At 39.8% G+C, this 15982-nt stretch overlaps 1 protein-coding gene across 15 annotated transcripts in view; it reads left to right on the forward strand.

Moving 5' to 3' along the window:
• Positions 1 to 15982, forward strand: part of EYA1 (EYA transcriptional coactivator and phosphatase 1) — a 419064-nt gene that overhangs the window by 387967 nt on the left and 15115 nt on the right. For all 15 annotated transcript variants that reach the window (XM_077876586.1, XM_077876588.1, XM_077876591.1 and 12 more), the window contains 5 exons: positions 6708 to 6766; positions 6880 to 7040; positions 8005 to 8119; positions 8245 to 8366; positions 12968 to 13068. In XM_077876586.1, the coding sequence (XP_077732712.1) occupies positions 6708 to 6766; positions 6880 to 7040; positions 8005 to 8119; positions 8245 to 8366; positions 12968 to 13068 (558 nt within the window). The remainder of the gene's footprint in view (positions 1 to 6707; positions 6767 to 6879; positions 7041 to 8004; positions 8120 to 8244; positions 8367 to 12967; positions 13069 to 15982) is intronic.

The raw sequence follows: 15982 nt of genomic DNA on the forward strand, positions 1-15982 counted from the left end.
ACCTACAGTCGTGCTCTGTACCCTCTACCCCTGGCAAAGGCCTAGTTACCACAGTGTCTCTCTTTCCAGGGCGATTTCCCTCTGAAGTGCCAGTCACTGGAAAGGCCCACTGGTGTGATGAAGGGCTGGGGCTTGTCCCTTAGGACAGAGGACTCCCATCTAAGCTCCAGGCTGGGAGAGGGGGCTGTGGGGACAGACGCTGGGCACAGGAGGAGTGGGGCAAATGAAGGCGTGGATACGTTTTGTAGCTGAAGTCTCCTGAGCCCCAAACAACTGATAAGCCACAAAGAATCCAGATGACAGCAGTCGTTGGCATCGTGTGCAGTTGGTGTGGGAAGAGGCAATGAGTCGGGAGTCATAAGTATAGTGTCCCAGCACTTAACGATATTTAACTTTTCTGAGTCTTCATGTTTTGTATCTGTGAAATGGGTTACACCATTAAATACTAGTCCACTCTCACCCGACATTAGTAACACTAATTCAGCTCGACAAGAAGGAGGAATGTCTGTGAGGGAGAGAAGCCGTGTGCCTGCCTCCACAAGAACTCCACAGAAATAATAAGAAATGACTTATTGAAGTAGTTTGCCACCCCTGTGGAGAAGGAGGAGTATACTCCTCAAGGGATATGAAGCATCAAAATAGGTCATTTAATCAGATGTCAACAGCTCTTGTATCCCTGGCACTTTAGGACATCTGAAAAGAGAGAGGCCAACCTCAGGTTGCTTTAGCAATAATCTAAGTTCGGTAATTAATTATAAAATATTCCTAGTGAAGGAGAATCACAGCTTTGCCTAGCACTGGCCCTCTTTCTGAGAATTTGTGCTATGTGGGTGTTTATGAAAATTGGTTAAATAAAAATGTTAATTATATATTCCTCTACTATTGACGGGTTACAGAGCCTGTATGCGAAATGTTGCTGATTTTGATTTCCCTCTGAAAAGCCATTATCAAAAAATAACTCTTTTCCCTCTTGATCCCTTGCCAGTTCCCGTAGCAGTTCTCATATTTATAATTAAGAGGGTAACAGAAACTATCTCCATTAACCTTCCCTTATGGGAACCTGCTTGCTAACCCCGCAGAGTTCCATGCATGTCTGGGAACCAAGTCTGGGATCTTGCTCAGTAAGTGCCACCTTCCCCCCGCCTCCCTCACCACCATGCACAAGTAGAGGTCTGGCATCCACAGTCTGGGATCAAAAAGCTATGTTTTGTTTCTGTTACCACAGCTTCAGTGACTGTGAACCATCTCTAGTGAGTCTTCCATTTATCTCTTGATTGCTTTAATCACAAAAGCAACGAGGATAAATGGTGAGCCCTGCTGTCCCTCCCTGATCTAGCAAAATACAGTCTAAGTTTTTTAGACCTTGGCAGTTCTTTTAGTCTAATTAGAATTCAGCCATTCGCTGCAGTTTTGCAGCATTTATTACCATTGTAATTTATCACAGGTGGAGTTAATTAACTTCTGTTTTTCCTCCTAAACTGTACGTACCTTGAGGGCAGGGACTCATAACTGGATGCTACTTCCAAAGCTAGCTCCGTGCCATCACCTGCTAGCATTTGTAACTCTCCTGCCTCATTTCCTTGTGCCTCCCTCCTGCCTCATCTCCCCCAGCGCACCAGGGTTCTCCTGCCTCAGGGCCTTTGAACATGTTCTTTCCATGGCCTATAGGGCCATTCGCTGGACCTCACACAGCATTGCATCATGCTCTTGCCTGCTGTATTTTTTCTCCTTAGCAGTCATCAGCATCTAACATATTATACGTTTTGCATATTTTCTTGTTTGGGCAACTCCCCGCCTAGAATGTTAGTTCCAAGATGGTAAGGAGTTTTGCCTGTTAAATGTTGTGTCCTTAGCATCTAGAACATAGCAACCCCTTAATATAAATAATAGGATACATGAATGAATAAATGATCACCTTTCTAAGCTAAGGCACCCATTAACCAACTCAGATGGGTGTTGAGTGCGGAATCTACCAGGAGTCATGAGAATCGATACCTCCTCCCCAAATGAGGTCCCAAGCCAGATCCCCAAACACAATTGGGGGGTTGCCAACCTTAACAGGACAGATTAATGCATAAAATCAAACTGGCTGTCCTGGCAATAGTAGCTGAGACTTGGGAGTGCTAGGCAGTCTTGGTCTCAGCAATGACTTCAGTGCCTTAAAACCCTATCACAGACTTTTTGGCAGTTTATTTCAAAAATATATTTTCAGGGACTCCTGGGTAGCTCAGTCCATTAAGCATCTGCCTTCAGTTCAGGTCATGATCCTAGGGTCCTGCTCAGCAGGGAGTCTGCTTCACTCTCTCCCTCTGTTCTCCCACACACACTTGTGTGCACATGCACCCACTCACTCGCTCTCTCTCATCTTTATTTTTTTATTTTTATTTTTTTAAAGATTTTATTTATTCATGACGGTCATACACACACACACAGAGAGAGAGAGAGAGAAGCAGGCTCCATGCAGGGAGCCCGATGTGAGACTCGATCCAGGGTCTCCAGGATCACACCCTGGGCTGAAGCCGGCAGTAAACCGCTGCGCCACTGGGGCTGCTTTGAATTCTTTTTTTTTTTTTTTTATAAATTTATTTTTTATTTGTGTTCAATTTGCCAACATATAGAATAACACCCAGTGCTCATCCCGTCAGTGCCCACCTCAGTGCCCATCATCCAGTCACCCCCACCCCCCTCCCACCTCCCCTTCTACCTCCCCTACTTCCCAGAGTTAGGAGTCTTTCATGTTCTGTCTCCCTTTCTGATATTTCCCACTTATTTTTTCTCCTTTCCCCTTTATTCCTTTCCACTATTTTTTATATTCCCCAAATGAATGAGACCATATAATGTTTGTCCTTCTCCAATGGACTTATTTCACTCAGCATAATACCCTCCAGTTCCATCCACCTCAAAGCAAATGGGGGGAATTTGTCGTTTCTAATGCCTGAGTAATATTCCATTGTATACATAGACCACAGCTTCTTTATCCATTCATCTTTCGATGGACACCGAGGCTCAATTCTTTTTTAAAAAATACATTTTCAGCATATTCAGTCATTCTGGAATAAAGACTTCATTTTCCCATGACATTCTATATGCTCTGCATTCTGTATGAAGCAGCAAGATAAGGTTTTCAGGAGTATCTCTTGGTACCTGGAAATATAGGAAGCTTGTTTTTCTGTGTTTTCTGTGTTTACAAATTCTTCCAGTAGACTTTAAATTTTGCTGTGTTGTTTCAGTGGGTCCAGAGCTCCTGCTCCTTCCTTCAATTATCTAATTTTCTGAGTTGAAAACAAACTTAGAAACTAAAAAACAGGGACGCCTGGGTGGCTCAGCAGTTGAGCGACTGCCTTTGGCTCTGGGTATGATCCTGGGGTCCCGGGAGGGAGTCCCACATCGGGCTCCCTGCAGGGAGCCTGCTTCTCCCTCTGCCTGTGTCTCTATGCCTCTCTCTCTCTGCATCTCTCATGAATAAATAAATAAAATCTTAGGAAAAAAAAACAGCTAAGTGCAGAAAGCAAAAATGAAAACATAAAATTAGGCTTTTAAGAAGACAAGTAAAAAAGTTAGATGGCTTCCGAAAAAAAGGGAGAGAAGGAAAGTCTCATCCCAATAGAGAAAATTTCCGATGTCAGGATACAGGAAAACTACAGTTTTTAATTTGAGAGTAGATGCACTTAGGTTTACACATTCCACACGTATCAGGTAGTTCTGTATTTTAATATTCTCCATTCCTTTAGGAATTAAGAATTTTAACAGGTAAACATCAAGATATTACAATATTATAGTTTTTCACCAAAGTCAAGACATACAGAGCTATTTCCCGAGACATTTCTACCACGATGTAGAGAAGCTTATACCAAGACTCAGTTAATGAATCTTTACTATGTATCTTGTGGATAGGAAGTTTGTGCTGTATAGTATTTTTCTACCGTTAAGTGCAATGAACAATTCTGAAAACATATTTTCCATGGTCATTTTGATGATTTCTTTTTATTCCTGGGGTGCTAGGTAGGCCCTTTACAAAATGCTCCTGATATGTTTGCATTTATTTTTGTTGAAATCATTCTACAAAAAAAAAAAAAAAAAAAAACTGATAGAGAATGAAGATTTCTTTGTTGCCACCACACCAGAGTTGATCACATCGCTGTGAAGTGGGTTTGATGTCTTGCAGTAGGAGCCGGGAAGCTGTTGCTACTCAATTAGAGCTCACCGAGATCGAGCTTCAAATGAGGGCTTCAGCCCTGGGAACAAAGAGACTCGGATAAAGCTCCCCGGGAGAAAACAAATACAGGATATGGGGGAACAATAGTGACAATGGAGTCATTAACAGTCATTGGAAGATAACTGGCTTCTCCGTCAGTCATGGAGATTTACAACTGCATTCATTTAAGAAAAGCCTCTTAACACCCCGCCTTTCTAAGGAATTCTCTCCACCCTTAGAGTTAACTAACTTCCAGTCAGTTTTGGTTTGATTCCTTGAATTAAACCCTCTTAGACCTAACTCTGGGAAATGAACAAGGGGTAGTAGAAAGGGAGGTGGGCTGGGGGGGGAGGGGGGTTGGGGTGACTGGGTGATGGGCACTGAGAGGGGCACTTGGCAGGATGAACACTGGGTCTTATACTAAATGTTGGCAAATTGAACTCCAATTAAAAAATCTTTTTTAAATCACGTAAGTAGGTTAAAAGTAAAAAAAAAAAAAAAAAGAAAGAAAATAAACCCTCTTATTTTAAAAAAAAAAACTTAAAATAAATAAAATAAAATAAATAAACCCTTTTAAACGTAGCTTTTCCTCCTGTACTTCCTCACCTTTCACCTCCTGTTTCTCCCAAAAGTGAAAAAGCTTCCATTGTGGCCCTCTGGCATTTTGGGTGTTTCTGGTTTGGGTTTCTTTTTCTTCGGTTGGGGGGGACGCTTTTTTGGTTTGTCTTGGTTTTTTTCCTCTCTTTTGTACACTCACCATGCACCCTAAAGGAGTTGTTTACCAACAACATAAAAAAAAATGTATTTCTGGCTAGATAAATGGCAGAAACGTCTACACTCGTGGTTGGATCACACTTTAAACCCGGAATAAGTGCCTTGTTGAGAAAACTATCATTCATCTTCTGAAATATGATTAAGTTAATAACTCTGAGAAGTCCCCAAACATGTTTTCCAGGAATGACCTGTTTTTAAAATGTTGAATTCACAGTCCACATGTGCGGCCTCCTCACTCGCTTTTTCCTCTTTTCTTATCTGAGGTTATAGACCTGGGGAGAGCAGGGGAGGGTTACAAGGTCAAAGTCTTTTCCTCCTTGGAACTTGCTGCTTGCTGGGAGGCAGTTGCCAGAAAGTAGATGCTTTAGAGAAGAGGTTGGGGGGTCACGATTTTAATTCTGTTAAGCAACAGCTGGTTTGAGTTTCTTTCCTTTTCTATCTCCTGCTCCCTTCCTCACAAATCCGTGGAGAGAAAAGAATTTGTTCAGAAGGAACTGGGGACATAAAAATACACCTTGTATTACTGTGGCACTTTATGTCTGTCATCTTTGTTACAAATTGTATGTTGAACATTACAGGGATAGGCTAGATTTTACAAACTTAAGTAGGAAATCTAACCAGTGCTTTAGTCAAAAGAACCTTTTAAAATACAGGACACGACACGGACCTGGAAATCTTCTAACATTTTTAAACTAAGACTTTTAACAAAAATAAGTATGATAAAGGCTTCTGGGGTATTTGGAGCCTGACTGCAAAGGATCACGACAGAAATATTAAAGCACGCCAAGTGTGGTTGCCTTGTCTCTGGGTGGGAGACCCTGTCGTGTGTCTCCAGATTAGTGTGCTGTCATTTGTTCAACAAATGTTTACTGACTGTTCCTCACACAGCTATGCTAGGGGCTGGGATATAGCAGTGAGATGTAGGGGTGCTCATATGCAAGCAGGTGCATAAACATCAGATCAGTCCAGTAGAGCTTTAGCCCCAAATCACAGCCTCCTATTCTAAACCGTTTACACATGGTTTGGGATTTAAAAATCAGGCCTGTTCACATAACATTATTCTACAGTAAATCCATAAATCCAACACTTAAAAGGAATATATAATAGTGAACCAGTTAAAAAAAAAAAACACCACATGGTTTGATTGTTTTTATTTGGGTTTTGAAGTCTCTTGTGCTTTCTTCCTCCTCCTCCTCCTCCTACACACACACACACACACACACACACACACACACACACACACAAACACACTAAAACTCACATCTCTGAAATCAATGGCAAACCAGTAACAGATTTTTTCGTCTGGGCTTCTCGGCACACTGGCCTCAGGCTCTGTTGGTGTGTGGCTCAACAGCAATCAGAGGTCATAATTTCATTGGCAGTTAGCATCAGGTTTAATTTTTCTAGCATGTTACATTTACCAAAATGTCTGGTTCCAGTTATGCTTTAGGCATTGACTGAATCAGCTCTGAGCAGCATGATGTCTTCAGGTACCTGAGGTTTATGGAACACATATGCTAATTGTTTTCAATCACTTTCCTTTCTAAATGCAAAAATGTGTTTTCTGAAGCTGAATAACAGTAGTCCTTAATGGTATTGCTCATTTTTTTATGTTCAAAGAGGACTTGAAGTAGGTAAAAATATCAAGCAGCTGTGTGTGGTTTTTTCCAAAAAAAAAAAAAAAAAAAATGAAGATACTTATCGAAAATGAACATGTATCACTTTAATTGCATTTTAGGAATGTGACCAAGTTCATATAGATGATGTGTCTTCCGATGATAATGGGCAAGACCTAAGGTGAGCATGTTGAAATATGAAGTGATTCACTCCATTTTATAAGTCTAATTGCTCAGCTAATTAAGATGAACTTTCTGTTTGGTTAACTTTGGGTTTTTCTTGCATCTAAATAGCACATATAACTTTGGAACAGATGGCTTTCCTGCTGCAGCAACCAGTGCTAATTTATGCTTGGCAACCGGTGTGCGGGGTGGTGTAGACTGGATGAGAAAATTGGCTTTCCGCTACAGACGAGTAAAAGAGATCTACAATACCTACAAAAATAATGTTGGAGGCAAGTAACTCTTACCAATATCCTATTGGATTATTAAGATAGTCTAACTAAAATTCTCAAAGTACCACACACTTTCACATCACACATTTTTGGGATCTAATAGCTTTTTTAGAGTGCTTTCATCTAACCAGTGATTATTCTGCTATGATTTAGTGACAGGAATGTGAGATTGAGCCAGCCACCCTGGCTAGTCTAATCTCCTGGCTCCATTACTTCATAGTGTGTGTGACCTGGAGTAAGTTTCTTGACCTTTCTGATGTTCATTTGTCCTACCAAGGAGGCATAGGATTAATAACCTTTGGCCAAATCACTTGAGATGGATTATAAAGCTCATTCAACTGTGTTTCAAAATGGCTTTAGCATACAAGGGAATATGTTGACTTATAACAAAAAGTTTAGGGGTGTGTTGGTTTCTAGCATTGGCTAAATCCACATACTCAAAGATGACATCTGAGATCTCTTGCCTATGCTTTCCTTTGGGTAGGAGTCATTCTAGGTCAGCCCCTCCCATAAGTGGCATATGTGACCATTAACAGATCCAGGCTTATATTCTATGAGTTTAGTACCTTGATTGGATAGAAAAATATTTTCCCCAATAGATTCAGCAAAAGTTCCAAGACTGACTTGCACTGGCCAACCCATAGTAATACACCTACCCTGAGAGCCAGAGTGGAGGGTTGGCTCTATCCAAACTCCATGATTAGAGGAATGGTGTGAGCAGACTCCTTAAAAAGAAGAAATGACTTCTGTAACCAGGGGAAGGGAATGCTAAGAATGCAAAATCAAGAGATGTTTCCTATGGTACTAAATAAACATGTGTCAAATGGATGCTCGTATGTGAAAAATTATTTTATATACTATAAAGCTTGAGGGTGATATTAAGAATAGTATTAAATGTTTATTATTTATAAAGTTGAATAGACACATTGGTGAGGAAGGAATTCATGTGCTTTTAAATTCACAGGCCTGCTTGGTCCAGCCAAGAGGGAAGCCTGGCTGCAGCTGAGGGCTGAGATTGAAGCCCTAACAGACTCCTGGTTGACACTGGCCCTGAAAGCACTCACGCTCATTCACTCCCGGTAGGCTGTCCCCAAGTCACTCCATGGTGCTTTTGCTGGAAAACAGCCTTTACTCCTGTTTGTTCATTTTGGAGATTCATTTTTCAACAGTCTTCTTTTTTTTTCTTCTTTTTCTGTTCTCATAGGACAAATTGTGTGAATATTTTAGTAACAACTACTCAGCTTATCCCAGCATTGGCAAAAGTCCTGCTATATGGATTAGGAATTGTATTTCCGATAGAAAATATTTACAGTGCAACAAAAATAGGTGAGCTGCTTTTATTTTATTTTATACTTGACTCTTTTCCTTCAGGCTAGTAAAAGTGAAAGGCAGTAAATGAGACTTTTTTCATAATGTTAGGTGTCAGCAAACTAGAAGAAGAATTTAATTTTATTGTCAGAATTGGCTTTACACATGAAGAGAAATATAAATCATAATTCATGCTGATTAATTCAAAAAATTTTACTTCACTGACATTAAGACCTATGTACTTTAGCTATTGCCAATTGAGCATCAATTCTGGATTAATCTCTTACTTTCCTTTAGATAACATCAACAAAAATATTTAATAAGCCAAAACAAATACTAGTATAGAGATCTACAAAGTAGAAATGAAACAATTCTAATAGCTTTCTTTATAATCACTGAAACTATATATATTTTTTTTGCTTTATTTTAATTCAACATGCATAAACAGTTGAGTTCCCATTTTCATTATCGGGATACCAAAAAAAATTTAAGTTCACAAAAGAAGGAATCACAGTTGGTGAAAGAAGACTAATGTGAAATTTGGTTAGAATATAAACTAAGACAGAATAAAAAGTGATATAAAAAGACATCATTCCTGTTCTTACAGAATTTACCATCTAATGGGAGAAGGAGACATCTAAATAATTGTAATATGACAAAGAAGTATGTAAATGAGCATTTATCATATATTCAGTAGATGCCCAGAACTGTACTAAGCATTTTACCTATTAAAACCAATCTTCGGGATCCCTGGGTGGCGCAGTGGTTTAGCATCTGTCTTTGGCCCAGGGCACGATCCTGGAGACCCGGGATCGAGTCCCATGTCGGGCTCCCGGTGCATGGAGCCTGCTTCTCCCTCTGCCTGTGTCTCTGCCTCTCTCTCTCTCTGTGACTATCATAAATAAATAAAAATTAAAAAAAAAAAAAAATCTTCACAGCCTTTCCATTTTACAAATGTGGAAACTAAATCTCAGAAACTTAATTGTCCAAGTTAATAGCTGGTAAAGGTAAGGGTCAAACTGGGTCTGTTTCCAGGGTTCAGACTCCTTTCCTTACCATAGGAAGTTCTACCACTAAGTGCCTAAATGTGCACTTGAATGAGGAAACATTCACTCCCAGCCAGGGGGAGGTGGAGGGCATGTGTCAATGAAGCCTAAAATGAAGAAATGGCATTTGAGCTGGGTATAGAAGGATACCTCAGGGTTTAGAAGATAGATGGGCTAGTGAGAGCAGACGGACAGATATTAAAACGTGTTCCCTGCTAAGGGACTTGTAAGTGATCATGGGTCATGGGAAGCTGAAAGCTAGAAAAGTAGACTTAGGCCTAGACATTCATGGCCTTGTTTATTACCCTAATAAGATGTTATTTTAGTGAGTCCTAGAGAAGCGGGATGAGGATCCTAGTAGGTGGGAAGAATGTTGTTTCTGGCTGCTCACCTCTATCTAAAGAAAAAAGGGTAAAAATGGAATCTAATTCTCCATCTAACTATACTTGTATATTTCCTAAGTTATTGCTAAAGAATTACTTTCATAATTATTTGTTCATCTGACTTCCCTATCAGACTGTAATATCCTTGTTAATGGAGTCTATCTGTGCTGCTTGTCATTGTAGCTATGGTGCCCAACACATAGTAGGTGCTCAATAAATGTTTGTTTAATAAAATGGATGAGTAAACGGTTGTTTCTTTTGAAGAAGGCTGATACAGAGTTTCCTTTTAAACACTTGTGTCAGTGATGATGCTATTGACTAATGGGGAAAATCAGGTGTGATGGGAAAGATCAGAATTTTATTTTATCAGTGTTGAGATGAAGAACCTGTGAGATATTCAGATAGCCCTGCCAAATTGGAAATAACTAGAGTTGGAGAATGATGCTTTCTGAGAAGCACCAAAAACAGAATGCTAAAAGATACATAGAAAGAGAAAGGAATGTACCAAATAGAATTCCTGGTTTAGCCCAAGTAACCAGAATTTTTATATGTTTTCATGTCCATAAAAATAACAGTTTGCAGTAAGATATATATGCTATCCATAACAATAAAGAGGAATCATACTGTGTTTTGTAGACAGGAGTCCATGGTAAATGTTTATCAGCACATGAAAGAACAATTTCCAAAGAAGCTATAGAATGGAAGGGGTAGTGCTTAACTTTCCAGAAGGAAAGAACAAGTAGTGTATTACATGTCTTGCACATTGAACCTTAATCCCAAATATTTTAAATAATTTCAAAAATATTTTAGTGAAGGGGATAACAAAATTATACTAACAAGTATATATTAGATATCTGTAATGGGCATTTTGTTTGTGATATTGAACTTAAATTTTTATCAATACCGAATAAAAAATCAGGGGAAAAAAAGTGGTAGAAATTACCTCAAAACCAGAGGTAAAAATCACTTTTCTATGGTATTTTTAAAAAGATTTTATTTATTTATTCATGAGAGACACAGAGAGAGAGGCAGAGACACAGGCAGAGGGAGAAGCAGGCTCCGGGGGGAGCCCGACATGGGACTTGATCCCCGATCTCCAGGATCAGGCCCTGGGCTGAAGGCAGCACTAAACCCCTATGGGCAGTAATCTATGGGCAGTAATAAGAAAAGTAAATGGGGCACCTGAGTGATTCAGTTGGTTAAGCTTCCTACTCTTGATTTTTGACTCCAGTCATGATCTCTAGGTCGTGAGATCAAGCCCCACATTGGCTCCAGGCTGGGCATGGAGCCTGCTTAAGATTCTCTCAAAAAGAAGAAAAATAGAGCTTGAAGTTCCTGTAGTTTTCCTAATTTTGCCATCAGATGAGATATAATTTGGGAGTCATTGCAGAAAACTCAGGAATTTCCTTATAAGCAGCAGTCATTTGAGGAGATGACTAGTATCTCGTTTGACAGTTACGATGTTCTTCTAGATAAAATGGATGCATCAAAATGAAAATTTCATGTAGGATCTCTAACTTCTAATAGTCAGCTTCAATTTTTCCATCATTATGATGGAAAACATCTATGTGACCCAGAATTCACAGTGAAGCCTAAAGGAGATAGTATATAGGCAAGAATTTTTTTTTGTCCACCACAGCTTTACCTTTAAATAACATTGAGTTTACCTTCCATTTCCCATGAAAGGGAAACTTGGCAAAAACACATAAACATTTCCCTCTAAGGAGGGAAAAAAGTTTCATGACATCTAAGTCTGTGGTTGTATATTTTTGCAGTGAAAACTACACTTTGTATTTGTTTCTTAAAGTGATTTAATATTTCACAGTTTAGTGGGCAGCTAAAGAAGCATTGAAATTACATCCTTTGAATAAGGCTGGCCCGAATTTCGTTCTGTCAGATGCAAACCAGAGATTTTAGTGCAAAATACAAATATAAAGCAGACATTTGTTTAAGCAAACAAGCAATTTGTTCGTGAGTATATCTGATCCTTATTTGGAAGAGATGCGGCTCGGCTCAGCCATTTACATTTGAAAACTATAAACTGTCCCATTGTCCATTAAAATGACCCTGTTGGCAGCCGGGAACTTGGAACAGCAGTTTCTTCTCTAAAGGAGCAACAATGACTGCATTAACTGCAGGGATGTGCCGCCAGAGAGCCCAAACGAAGTCTTGACATGGGAAAGATAATAGATAGATAAAGGTATTCTGTTACCTTTATCCCGCTTTGCCTTTAGGAAAGTGCTTTATTGGACATTAGATGCCTGGGTAGGGCAGGCGCGATCTCTCTATAGTACCCCAAATTACCTGACATTTATTTCAGAAACAGTTTTACCAGAATATTTCAAGTAAACACATCAGGTTTGGCAGAGAGCTGGGGCAGAGAGGGGAGGGGCTTTCATTCAAATAGAATCCCAACTGGAAAATGAAGGAATAAACGGATTCCACTGTTTGATTTTTTCCTGCTATAACAAAACCAGTTAATATTTTTTTTCCACCTTCCTTCTGAATAGACCTCATGGATCAGATATTATTTTCAGAGTTTGGTAGATCATGAAACATTTTTAAAAATCAAGTTCAAGTATGTTGCCAGAATCATATGCCTTTGTTGAGTCTTAGCTTAAAGTACCTAAAGGAAATTATTGCTGTAAAAATGGTATTTTTCCCGAATGCTATACTGTGATTGACTGGATCCTACTTTTAAATAAACGAGCCCTTGGGAAAAGAATACTAAAATTGTCAATTTCCTGGTGGCTCAGTCGGTTAAGCATCTGCCTTGGGCTTGGGTTGTGATTACGGGGTCCTGGGATCTAGCCCTGAGTCTGGCTCCCCACTCAGCCAGGAGTCTGCCTCCCTCTTCCTCTGCCCCTTCTCCTTTTGTGTGCTCTCTCTCCCTCTCTCTCTCTCTCTCTCTCTCTCCCCCTTCCTCTCTCTCAAATAAATGAAAAAATAAAATATTTAAAGCTGACAATTTCCAAGGGACAAGTCATCCCTTACATAATTTACAATTTGTAATTTACTGCGCCGTTCCACATTTTACCCAAATGGCATCTAAAAGCACTCTTCTCCAGTTTGTACAAATAGGATAGAGTTGAATCAGAAGTATAAAGGAAGTATTTCATATAAAAGTTCAAGCGCTGTAGTGCTGAGTTACCTGAACTTTAATTTTTTGTAATTTATTTGTATTCATTAGGAAAGGAGAGCTGTTTTGAGAGGATAATTCAAAGGTTTGGAAGAAAAGTGGTGTACGTCGTTATAGGAGATGGTGTGGAAGAAGAACAAGGAGCAAAAAAGGTCAGTGTTCCTTGATGGTGCATCTCGTGCCATATAATTTTTTAGTCTTCAGAATGCTCATAGCTAGATCATGTAAACAAGTTCCATTTCTCAGAAACTAACTACAAATGTGTTCAGAACCATAAGCAATGAAAAAAGGAAGGAGGAGAATTTAATAAACATGATCTTTTTGAAGAGCGCCCTATCCAGACTCCAAGGTCATGGATGGTGGGTCTTCACAGAACGTAGACTTTTAAGCAGAAAGGAAGGTTTAGTGCTGCAGCCGTCATCCAGAACAGAGATGACACATTTGCTGTGCTCAAGTGAGCATGTCCCATTCTGCCCCAGGGCAGACATTGCCAAGGGATTAAAACCTACCTGAGCCTGCATTCAGCCAAAGAACCTTCTAAACCTCACTTCAGAAAGACTCGACCAGTTGGTAGGAGCTGGTTTGCCAAACTGTTTGCTGTCCTAGAGCACAGTGCCTTCTATTTTCACAAGGTTGGCACCTCACCCCTCTTGGGATGCTCGGAAAGGAAGGACATGGATCCAGCTCTGGTCCCTTGACTCCCAGTTTGTCTGTCATACACCTTTTTATTCTCCTACATGCCTGCAAGTGTAATTGTGCCATTTGCCTCAGCAAAAGCTTTCCATTAATGTATTTCACTGCATTTCAAAAGGAGGGGAGGAGGAGGGGACCACTCATGGTCTAGTGCCAGCCTACCTGTTCAATCTTCCTCACCTTCAGCCATGCCCAGCACTTCCTCGCAGCTATTGCCTCTGCTCGGAATGCTCTTTTCCCCAATGCCCTGCTGTCACTGTCTTCCTCATTTGTCAAAATCCAGTTCCTGTAACCACCTTTTCAATTCCCCTTAGCACTTAGTTAGAGTAGTACTCATAGTACTCACTCACACTTTAATTGGAGAAGTTGGATTCTTGGATTCTTGAGCAGACAGCCTGGGTTTGAATGATAGCTCCACTGCTTACCAGTTCTGTGACTTGGAACAAGGTATTTATCCCTCCTCTTTCTCTTTCCTTCTCGACAAATGGCAGTTATAACAGCATCTAGCTCACTGGGATTAGATTTAGTTAAGATGTAAAACCCATAAAACAGAACCTGATACATATAAAATGTGCAACAAATGATAGCATTGTTATTATTTTTGGATACATCTGTTTCAGCAGTAAAAGGTGAGCTCAAGAGGTAGGGATTTTTATTTTGCTTAGTTTGTTGTTTGAGACTTTGTTTTCCATTTTTTAACACACACCCTAAATCTTGGCACACACAATCATACTCTCTAAATAGTTTTTAAAAATGAAGAGCATTAAATAATTTATGAGGTTAACCAGTAGAATTATTTTCCCTTCCTTTCCCCACACACTGACTCATAGAAATCACTGTATATTTCCATGAGAGATGCAACAAATCAGCTCTTCTGGAGTATTCCAGTATACACCAGAAGTGACCCCCAAAGTCACCAGATCATATATGCAGCATTAAGCATGACAGATAGCCAACCTTCTTATAGAGACTAAAGATGACTTAATTCACCTTCGGTGCCTCTGAATTCTACTAAAACATAGAAATGGACCCTAATTTTGTAAATAATAGATTATTTAATTCATACCCATTGATATTGTGCCCTGGATTACATGCTCCCCACATGGGATTGGTGCAGACAGAAACTCACATACACTTCAGATCCAGTAGAGGTTGATGCAAAGCTGCCTTTGCCCTATAACCACTAGTTCTGACATTCCAACTTCACCAGTGGGCAACCACCATGATCATTAGGTACATCTCTCAGCCCTTTGGGCTGTTTTCTTAAAACGAAAATTTTCCCAGATTAAATTAGAATACCCCAAACTCAACCCCGGAGAGTTAAGGAGAATGTTTGATGGGAATCCAGGCTCAAGTCGTCTTCCTGGGAAAAGCCTCTGGAATCCCCCATGCCATTCCTAGACAGGACTTCCTAGTGGCTAGCAGGATAGATGTGCACATTTCATCAGCGTAGAAGTGAGGCCCAGGGCCAAAGACGTGCATCTGACCCCTTGGCTTCTCGTCCTCCCTCTAGTAGTCACCAAAAAGTTTAGTTTCAGGACAAGGTTGCCAAAATGTGGCTTTCTAGCTTGTGGTAGGCAGAAGGGTGCTTACAAAAGTGATGGTTTGCCTGTGCATCCACAGGCAAGCACAGGCAAAGTTGCTTCCTAAATCTTTCAGAGAGGGGGGTTTCTTCAATGTTCTTCATGGGTGAATATAACATGGAAGAAGTAAAGGAATTCTTGGTTTAATGTTAGAATTGAGAATAGTAATGCAGCTAAATGCATTTGCTCTCTCTGCAGAACCATTAAAACGATTTCTAGTGTTTAGATATGTTACTCTTTTTATTCAGAACAAACACACCTGTGCCAAAAAGAATTAGACAGCTGCCTATGAAGAGTATCCTTTGAATTTTTTGACTGTGAATGAGTATTCTTAGCTTCAGTATTTGCATTTTTCCTTTCAGGAGGCAGATAGCACTATTCAAGTGGTTTCTTTTCTAAGTTTGCAGTCATGATTAAAATTTTAAAAATACTGGTATTCTAGTTTGTGAGCATATTAGATTATTAAATAGTGAACCAGTCAAGTTCTGCAAGTTTGAGCACTAAAATGTTTTGCAAAGATCAGAACATTTTACAGTTTTTCTAAATCAATTTTAACCATTTTAGCTTGTCTCTCTCAGTTTCCTAAGTCTTTTCAAAAATCTAATAGAACAATCTTTCTTTCTCCCTGTAGAGATGTCTTTCATCTCTCTAAATCATGTTCTTTTGCTTGGGGTAGTTACTTTTTTCAAGCTCAGAAATGAAACCAGTAAGCATTCCACCCGTTGCCTGTTTCGTTATGGTCAATTGAAGTCTGTTCTGTCATCTTTGTTCTCTTTGCCAACATAGTCCC

Source organism: Canis aureus, chromosome 28 (assembly GCF_053574225.1).
Source record: "Canis aureus isolate CA01 chromosome 28, VMU_Caureus_v.1.0, whole genome shotgun sequence".
NCBI lineage: Eukaryota > Metazoa > Chordata > Mammalia > Carnivora > Canidae > Canis > Canis aureus.